The 10,389-nt window shown below is 42.8% G+C and overlaps 1 protein-coding gene across 1 annotated transcript; it reads left to right on the forward strand.

Moving 5' to 3' along the window:
* The first annotated feature begins 481 nt into the window (after positions 1–481).
* Positions 482–2,956, forward strand: LOC128439989 (nuclear factor 7, brain). The gene is made up of 2 exons (XM_053422539.1): positions 482–846; positions 935–2,956. The coding sequence occupies exon 2, from the start codon at positions 952–954 to the stop codon at positions 2,323–2,325; it is 1,374 nt and encodes a 457-aa protein (XP_053278514.1). The 5' UTR covers positions 482–846; positions 935–951; the 3' UTR covers positions 2,326–2,956.
* The last annotated feature ends 7,433 nt before the right edge of the window (positions 2,957–10,389 follow it).

Here is a 10,389-nt window from a genome sequence, read left to right on the forward strand (position 1 = left end):
AATATACAACAAAGAGTTTGAAGTATTGAAACCAGTTTACAGGTGAAATATTCAGAAATAATGTCGTTGTAAAATGCAAAAAGTGAATGAATTGTTCCAATAAGCAGAAAGGTTTATCTGGTTGAGGCTTTGCTCCTGTAGAGATGCCTGCAGGCCTGGATTTCTTCTACGTATCGGACATGAGACAGAAATAGAACAGAATAGAATGTTAAATATGTTTCTGATAGCCACATTTATTGAATCACATCATATAGTGGTGTCACACTTAAGGTATAATAATCACACCAAAGTGTACAATCATTATGGTGATTTTACTGATTTTACTTTTTACTGCACTCACACACAAATTAATAAGCAAACTTGATCTGATTTGAATTTATAAGACTCTCTTTTAATTTTCTGCTCTTGTGACCATTTGTATGCACTTTGCTTCTGTCTCTTTAATGTGACTTCAGCTCTGCAGTTACGTCACAGACCCCCCCCCTGCACTTCCTGTTAATATTTAACTTTCACTCTTGCAGAACGACCTCTGAATTTTTAACAATGAGCAAATAACGATTAAATTCAAGCAGCTATTTCACAACCAAATCTCTTGTCTGTGTGAGCTTGTTGCTGCCAAACGACCTTTGACCAGTTATCAAATCCAAGGCTTGAATTACTTTTTACAATCGTGTCCTGACACACCAGAGAAACCAGGAAGCATCTGTTCCTCCCTGAAGAGACGCAGGCTGAAAACCAGACGATCACATTCACCTTCCAAACCAAACTGGACCAAACGTCCTGAGTGAGTCCAGCTACAGGAGACAAGAGTCAAACTACAACCTGCCGACGCTCCACACACTGACCGTGAGTTTAACAAACACCTCGACTCAGACAGGAAGTAAACCTCAGTGAAGTTTGTGGAGCTGTGACTGACTGACTGTTTGTTTTTTAGCTTCACCTGGAGACTCAATGGCTTCCAGATCAGAAGCGGAGTTCTGCTGTTCCATCTGCCAAGAAGTCTTCAGAGATCCTGTTGTTCTGTCATGTAGCCACAGCTTCTGTAAAGCCTGTTTGAAGAGCTGGTGGAAAGACAAAGAAGCAAAAGAGTGTCCACTTTGTAAGAGAAGATCTTCAAGGTCAAAACCACCTGGTAACCTGGTGTTGAAGAACCTGTGTGAGACCTTCATACAGAAGAGAGATCAGAGCTCTTCATATGCTCTCTGCAGTCTGCACTCAAAGAAACTCAGACTCTTCTGTCTGGACCATCAGCAGCCAGTGTGTGTCATCTGCAGAGATTCAGAAAAACACACCGACCACAGATTCAGACCCATCGATGAAGCTGCACAACAACACAAGAAGCAGCTCCAGGAAACTCTGGATCCCTTGAAGAAGAAGTTACAGTGTTTTGAACATGTTAAAGTAGAGTTTGAACAAACAGCAAAACACATTAAGGTCCAGGCCCGACGCACAGAGAGGCAGATCAAGGAGCAGTTTGAAAAGCTTCATAAGTTTCTGGAGGAGGAAGAGGAGGCCAGGATGGCTGTTCTGAGGGAGGAAGAGGAGCAGAAGAGTTGGATGATGAAGAAGAAGATTGAGGCTCTGAGCAGAAACATAACGTCTCTTTCAGACACAATCAGAACCACAGAGGACGAGCTGAGAGCTGAAGACGTCTCGTTCCTGCTCAACTACAAGGCTGCAGTGGAACGGGTCCAGCAGCGCCCCCTGCTGCGTGATCCACAGCTGGCCTCAGGAGCTCTGATAGATGAGGCCAAACATCTGGGCAACCTGAGCTTCAACATCTGGAACACGATGAAGGACCTGGTCTCCTACAGTCCTGTGGTTCTGGACCCAAACTCTGCTAATCCAGAACTTATTCTGTCTGAAGATCTGACCAGTTTGAGACTAGGAGAGAAACAGGAGCTTCCTGACAATCCAGAGAGGTTTGATCATTACTTCTCTGTCCTGGGATCTGAGGGTTTTAACTCAGGGACTCACACCTGGGACGTCCTGGTTGGAGACAGTACTTACTGGACACTTGGTGTGTCAGCTGAGTCTGTCCAGAGGAAGGAAAGCACACAGTCTGGATTATGGGAAATAGTTTTCAATGAAGGTGAATTCTCAGCATGGTCACCATCAGAATCATATATTCTCTCTGTGCAGAAGATCCTGAGGATCAGAGTGAAACTGGACTGGAACAGAAGAAAACTGTCATTCACTGATCTTGATACTAACAAACACATTCACACCTTCACACACACTTTCACTCAGCAGATGTTTCCATACTTTAACACTAAAGATCCATTGAAGCTGTTACCTGTGAATGTCTCTGTGACGCTGGATTAGAGCAGTTAGAGATGAAGATTTTATTCATCATGTTTATTTCTTCAAGAGAAATCAGCTGAATTTAAATGTTAAACTCGTTATTCTAAAGCTTTGTTTTATTTCTTCTTTTACTTCTCACTCATTTTAATTTCTCCTGTCGACTTTTCCACGTGTGTAAAGATATTTTATTATTTTCTGATCTTTATCTTTGGTTTGTTTTTTACTTTCATGGGAAATGTTTTCTATCATTTAGATTTTGTGTGGATCCATGAAGTCGAACTGATGAAGATCCACATAAAAACACATTTATCAATAACAGCTGATCATTGTTCACATTCAACAAAATGTATAAAACTCACACATGAGACATGATTCATGATTAATCACCTGAAGTCTGTTCACATGTGAGATAATCCAATATATATGAAAATTTGATTTTTGATGTGATGAAGCCAAAATAATTCTGTCTGTAAAAGTGTTTCCATTCATATGGAAAAATGAATCTATTCTTCACTTTATTCTCTCTGTATTATTTTAAACATGGTTTCCCTGAAGCGTGTTCTTCTGTCATGTAGACAAAACATCATAAACCAAAAACTTCTTGAAGTAAAACAAAAAGAAAATGACTATAATAAACCTCATAAAAGTATAAGATGGGATTCGACTCACTTTTTTTTTAATTATGTACATGTTTAATCTGAAATAAGAAAAAAACAAATTGTGACAGAAGAGAACATCAGATCAGTGACGAGGAGACGACAGGATAACGTCTTAAGATGTCACCTCAGGTGAGAGGGCACATTGATGAACAGTTACAAATACTTCCGGATGAAAAGGAGGAGCCATAGGGGAGAACGAGGTAATGTGGGACATCGGGTGAAATGAAACACCCCCTAAATCTAGGCAACGGAACACATTTGTGGTCATGTGACTATTATGTTTAAAAGCCCCTCCCATTCCCCCCTTGCAATGAAGGATAAGTTGGTGCAGGTGCTGTGGAAAGTATGTTTTTTCAGAAAAATTAGTTTTTTTTAATGTAAAAGTAAATTTTCTTGCTTTGAACTTAATGAACTGTTGTGTCAAAATAAATTGATTCAGGTAAAACAAATTATATCATACATGTTGATGAACTTCCAACATATAAAACCCTGTGATTGATGCTAGCTGAAGATTAGCCTGAATTGATAAGAGATGTTTTTTTTCTAAAATTGTGGCTTCGGGGTAAAGTGGGACAAAGGCATGAAGCACAAGTTAAGTTTAGTATTAAACATATTTTTGTGTAATATTACATTATATATATATTTTTTTAATGTCATAAACATTGTAGAAAAGCCATCAGGCCAAGAAACTACACTAGGAAGACAACCTGGGGCCAAACACCCCTCGCAGAGATGGAGAGTGCAGCCGCTGAGGTCATGCAAGGAAAGAAGTCCTTAAGAAAAGATGGAAGGGATAGAAATATTGACAAGACAACCCTCAAAAGATTCATAAAGAAAAAAGAGAAAGGGAAAGTAGCCGGGGTAAAGTGGGACACAAGACCACTTTTTTCAAAACAATCATATTTTCACTGCCCTTTGTCCTGAAGACATTCTGATCATTTCCATTTCTAGAAAATATCCTGAATTAATGGGAAATGTGTAAATTTTAGTGATATATCAGTTTAGCTCGTCTAGAGGGGAGCAAATGTAAAAAATGTCCCACATTACCTCTCTCTCCCCTACACATAAGACACTGACAAAGACGTACCTGAGCATGTGTGACCCAGAGCATCTCCTTCTGTGTTCTATACAACCTCCATGTTCCAGAGCTCCCGTCTGAAAACGGTTTTAATCTCACAATCTGGTAGTTGTCTTAACTCACAAGTCGCTGTTCTCGAGGGAGCGACAACAAATCCAATTCTGCTCAGACTCTTGTTTTGTCCAGACGAAGCATTATGGGTATGACAGCCGCTCCGTGGAACCGATGACTGATCTCCATGTAACATTTTCTTGTCGCCTGGCTGCGGAGGACTATGATTACTGATTGACAGAAACAACCGTTCTCCCTCAGAACCCCTGGTGGAAAACACTCCAATTTAAAAATAAAAGTCTAAACTTTGACTCCTGTGCGTTCGCTTCAAACTCCGGTGTAATTTTCAATTTTCTCCACAGCCAGTAAATACCAGGGGTGTCAAACTGGAAGTGCAGAGGTAACCTGAGGGCACATTGGTCCTATCTGGAAACACACAGAGCCCAGCGTGACACCCTCTCAGTCCACAGGAGCCCACGGCTGATTGATGGTGAGAGCTTCTCTCTCGGGTTGGAGGAGGAAGAGGAGCATTCGAGAAAAGAGGGGATGAAAGGAAAGAGACGGATGTCGAGTGTGGAATCAGTCTCATTAAAAATTTTCATGTGGCTCGTCGATGTTATGACGGACAGTAGATCTCTGCGGTGTGCGGGTACATATTTAAGGGAGGTGGCGTAAGGTGGGGGGGAAACACACCTCCAGCTAAATCAATTGGACAGGTATAAGATGAGGAGACGCTGCAGCTCCTGTGTGTGAAAAGTTTTCCTGTCGGCCGACCCCCCCCCCGAGCCGGAGACGCAGCATGTGGCTCCGTGGCGGCGGTCGGAAGTCCGGTAGCAGCTGACCCGGGCCTCCACCCTTTCATCACACCTCACCACAGGCCTAATTAACAGGCTTTTCAAGAGAGTCCAGGGCCCGTGCAACAAGGTGTGTTGTGCGTTTATACTCCCACACCCGCAACTAGGGTCCCTCAGACCCCAGCCAATTAATCCTAATATAATTAGAACGTGGCAAAGGGTTCAGGGAGTCAGATATTTATATAAAAATCACCAGCTTTCGACTTCACCGCCTCACTGTTATCTCCTGGAGGCTCCGTTTGATATGAAACTCACAGATTAGTGTTTGGCATTGATTCAAGGAGACGTCCTCGGTTAAATGATGAGGCGGACTAAGCCATTTATTCGGTGGAGGCAAAATTAAGCAGGGACGGGACAAGGTTGGAGGAGAATTACTGCAGTGCCACCCTAGCTGTGGATTACAGCGAGTATTTCCCCTGTTTATTTAAGATGGGCACACACAGTTTAATCTTACACATTGTGTTAAATCACTCTACGTGTTGTTTCTTCAGCCCTGTATCTCATACACAACCCTGCGACTTTAATGATCACAGTGTGTGGATCAATTGAAAACAACCAATGTGTCCGAAATTCCGTCGATCATAAAAGTAAAGTTGTTACAGACGAGTCCTCGGGTAAATTGGGTTTAAATTGTGTTTTGGTCTGCTTGTCTTATTCAGTTAGATCTTAGAAAGTGTTGACCATGAAAAGAGGATCAAAGATATCATCATTTAATCTATGAAACAGCTGCTTTCTTCAGAGCTGCATTAATACTGAATTCAGCCTTTTCACTTTTAGCTGCCGAGCTGTAGATCAAAATACAGACAAAAGTCAGTCAGGCGCTCGCTCCTTTGTGGAACCGTATCGCCGCTTTGCCCTTTTGTGCAATCGTCAACCTTTTCACGAGACTCATTGTGTCAAAGATCAGAGTTGTCTCTCTCAGCTCATTTTGATACAGCGCTTTTGTAAGAGCAAGAAAAAGTTTCCTCGAACTTGGAACATTGAATGTAAATGTCTGAAAGCAGAGTCAGGTCTGAAATCACTCCTCGGCTCGAGCAGTATTCCCCAACAGGCCTGTTAATCCCTCAAACTCTTTCCGAAGATCTGTTTGACATGAAGCTGCCTCTGCTCGTAGGATTTGAAGCCCCGAGCAGGAATTAATCACCGACTAGCATTTGAACAGGCTGGCAGTTTAGAGGACGAGTGCAGAACCAGTGTGTAGGACTAAACGGGGGGGGGTTCTATCGGCAGAAATATAATATTCATTACTGTATAATCACCCAGTATGAATCATTTTCACTAGCTTTGCAGGAGTAGGATGTGCTGCACCGCCATGTTTTAAGAGTGGTTTCAATCTAAATGTTTGATGCAATCTGCAACCTCACCACCAGAGGCCACTAAATCCTGCACACTGCTCCTTTAAGAACTGCACTCATTTCCTTTCATAACATCAGTGGCATGTTTGATTGTGTGGTGCAGTAACATGTTTGGCTTAAATTGCTCTAAATATATTTCTACCCAAGGTCACGGTGGGTTCTACGTGATGGAAGATGAGAGGAGTGTTATTCTGTTTGGCTGCAGTCTGCAACCTTACCACTAGAGGCCACTAAATCACACCCACTGGCACTTATTCTCTTCTTAATATCAACAGAAAGATCGTTCGAGTGTTTTAAATGTCAAGTGAAACCTATCAACAGAAACAAAGGATGGATGGAATGTTTTCCATAATTATCCCACAGAAGCGATTAAGTCATTTGTCCACCTAAATATATCAACGCCTGAAAAGGAAACAACATTTAACCATGTGGCCACATTGTGAACACAGCTGGCTGCTGCTGCTGCAAGGATCGAATCCATATTCTAATTTATTAAACATTATTACTCTCTCAAACAATACATTCTCAGGATTTTACAATATTAATTTATAACTAAACATTACATTATATTTTACGCTGAACTGTGGTAGAGCATATGCTTCTTATTACGATGACATACAGTCAAACATTTCATTTGCAGAAACTAAAGATAATCTGCAATGAATATATGTTGCTCATCTCTATTTATGCCCAGTTGCTGCAGGTCAGATGTGTGTATTGACATGCATCGCTATTTGTATAGTGTTTTATATTCATCTAATCTTTAGGATTGAAGCACAACAGACCCAGAAACTTTCAAATCAGCAGTTGCGATTGTTGTTCCACCGCTACCAATAAGAATTTCTAAAAATATACAGTTGTATGCAAATGTTTCCCCCTGAGTGAGTACCCAGTTACTCCCCTGCTTGGCAGATCTCATGTTTTGTAGCCAGCTGAGAATCCTTCCACGGTCGATTTGTGACTTTTCACCCACTCTCACTGCCGATGAATAACTAAACAAGACCATCAGAGCAAATCCGGTCAGACGTTTGAGGCCGACGGTCCACATTTGACAGTTCAATACTCGGCTTAACCAGCGCATATCGATGTCAGCTGTATCGCCCGGTGCCTCACAAACCACTGACACCGTTAACACAGCAGAATCAAAGTGCTGGAGACTATTGAGATTCTGCTTATGAGTCTCGATTCCACGCCTGGAGCCGGGGAGCCCTGCGGGTTGTTTGGTGACCCCGTGTTCACACGTGTATAACCGAGGTCAGGCGGCGTGTTGGTTCTGCGGATCCCGACCCGTCTGCCACCTGAGTTCTCGCCCCCCCCCCCCCCCCCCCCCCAGTGTTGATAGGAGCCCTCACAGCTCTCGAGGTGCGGTTTGTTGCACCTCAGCTGCAATCTTCTGTTCACTGCGACCCCGTTGTCTCACCGCCCGCTGCGACCAGAGCTGTCACCTACATTTCACTCTCACCAACCTCCCCCCCCCCCAACCCCGTGAAGCCTCCTGTCCCACAAGCCATTTATCACCCTGTTTGGACAACTCCCCCACCTTTCTCCCCCCCCTTCCCTGTTGCAAAAGCATGATTTCTAATTAAACCTTCTAACTGTGAGGTTAAGAGCCAATTTCATGCACCTCACTCTTGATAAATAGGCGGTGGTCCCTTAACTCCTTCGGTCCCCGGCCCATCTGTTTGGGCCGAGGCTCCTGTGGCATCACCGGTCGTCCGCCGGCTCCAACTCCTGCAAGTTCCACTCATCTGAGATAAAGTTTCACCGGTAATAACATTCATTCTTCTTCTCTTTTTTCCGATTGGACATTAATGGCGAGTCAATGAGGGAGCGATGGAGTGAGGAGCCGCGAGTGTTCGGCAATTTATTGCTGAAATAATTCTAATGGGCATAAAAGGAAGCGTATCAATTCAAACCCCCTTTTTAGCTCCAGGATCGAAGGTTTAAAAGCAAAGAAGAGTTCAGATGTTCTTGTGGGATTTTGCTGCAGAATGAATTATTTTGGCTCTTATAAGATTCATTGATCCCCCCCCCCGACGGAATGTACGACATGATCCAAAATAAATAGCGGCTCATTTTCTGAGAGTAGAAGAATAGGCAGAGCCATTGATTATGCTCTTTGACAAATAGTCATGCCTGAAGGCTCGTTGGACTGGGGATTAATTACTATCTTTGCTCGGGAAAGGGAAACATTGATCTGAGTGAGTGAAGAAAAGGAGGATTAATGACAGGCGGCTTTATGTTGATTAAGATTAAGTGAGACAGAAAGAAATGTCAGATTTGAATGTGTAACACCTCAGGCTGGGACGACTCGGGCTTTTCAATTTAGAGACTGCACACACGCTCTTAGTGGTTTCACACATCAGTGCTAAGTTGTACGTATGTGAAAAATAGTGTTATGCTACAGGATAAAGGTTTTTTTCAGGCTCTGGAGGGAGGTTTAGCAAAATCTGCTTCAGTGCTCTATGTGAGTGTGAGCTGCATCTCAACACTGCAAGTTTGAAAATGGAAAAAGTGTACAGACGGTTTGAAAGAAACGAGATTAGCAGACATCTACACCTCCATCTTCATCTCTGCTTGAGGCGAGCAGCACAAGACCAGATCGGCTGCTGATAGAACCACCAGCTGCTCGGAGGCTGGCTTGGTTTCAACCTGGCCCTTTGCTCGGCGTCTTCCCCGTTTCCCCTTATCTTCATTTCCCACCTGCGCTGTCCTGTCGAAAAATATAAAAACAACAAATACGATATCATACTTTCTCCCAGTGCAGACATCAGTATTTGTCCTGTGCCACTGAATTCACTGGTCTGCGTGTGTCCATCGCTCAAGGTCTTGTTGTCCAGAGTGCTGCTTGCCCCTGAGTCACAGATAAAGGCAATTGGCTCTTACAGAACTTGTCAGCATGCTAATGAGTTAGCTGTCAGGGAAAAGAGACAGCCGGTCTTGGAGCTGCAGGAGGTTTACTTGTTCTTTCATGAGAACATGAGGCGTTCATTGCATTGAAACAACCATCCATCATGAGTTGGTATAATGTTTAACACGTTCACCATCTCAGCATGCTCGTTAATCAGCTCTTAAAGGCAGGGTTGGTAAGTTCTATCTGAAACACAGAGCATTAGCAAGTTAGCGCAGCAGTTGACAGTCCGTGCACGTTCTTGTGTTTTGAGGATTTAGCTTTTCACCAACCCTACCTTTAACACATTGGAGTGGAGGATTGTTTGTATTTTTTTTTTTTATAATCCTAAATACTGGACAGATCAACAACTTGGCCTGAAGGCTCTCGCTAAAAAGTCAGATGATCACCGCAAGTTATTAACGCTTCCCTTCTTTAAAGTTTCACGAGTGACACAACAATCCACCCTGTAGTTGTTGAGACCTTTTTGAAAGCACAAATGCCAACATCGTGACAAAATGTCAGGGGATCGCCAAAGTCAGCAGGGTTTCGTCTTCCAGCGAATGAGAACGTCTGAACACAATTTCACGGTAATCCATCAAGTGATTCTCCAGATATTAAAAGGCCCAACAAACTTTTTTAACCTAGAACTGGCATGTTGGTGATCCGTCTGCAGTCGGCAGGTCGGGAGATGTTAAAGGATGATTCAGGTTTGTTGTTGACAGTCAGTGATGACAACACTTTACTTACGACATTAATTCCTGATACGTGGGAACACTGAGAACCTGAGCTACAGAGATGTTTAGTCTGTAAACTGTGATGAATGTTTACAGACGGTTTTACTGTCACGTTGTTGTCTCAGTGTGAGGGTTTGTATTTAGGACCTGTCTGGTGGTCTCATGCCACTTGGAGAAATTTATTTGGTGGGTAAAATTTTATTATTCGATGCAAGAAGAATGACGACGAAGCCATAAAAAACCCAGGTTTCAATATTATTATCCAATAAAACATTTATACACACACACACATATATTATTTTTGCTTTAGTGGTCCATTATTGCTTCTTATGTCTTTTCTACTTCTTATTATAATCCACAGCATTTCTTCATTTCCAGGCTGAGTCCTCTCACTGCTGCTGCAGCGTGGCCAGTTCCCTGAAGAGATCAATAAAATTGAATCTTATCCCGTCTTATTAAGA

Source organism: Pleuronectes platessa, chromosome 5 (genome assembly GCF_947347685.1).
Source record: "Pleuronectes platessa chromosome 5, fPlePla1.1, whole genome shotgun sequence".
In the NCBI taxonomy this organism is placed as follows: Eukaryota; Metazoa; Chordata; class Actinopteri; order Pleuronectiformes; family Pleuronectidae; genus Pleuronectes; species Pleuronectes platessa.

Excerpts from the sequence above, each read along its gene's own strand:
- LOC128439989 (XM_053422539.1), top strand. The coding sequence starts at position 952 with ATGGCTTCCAGATCAGAAGCGGAGTTCTGCTGTTCCATCTGCCAAGAA.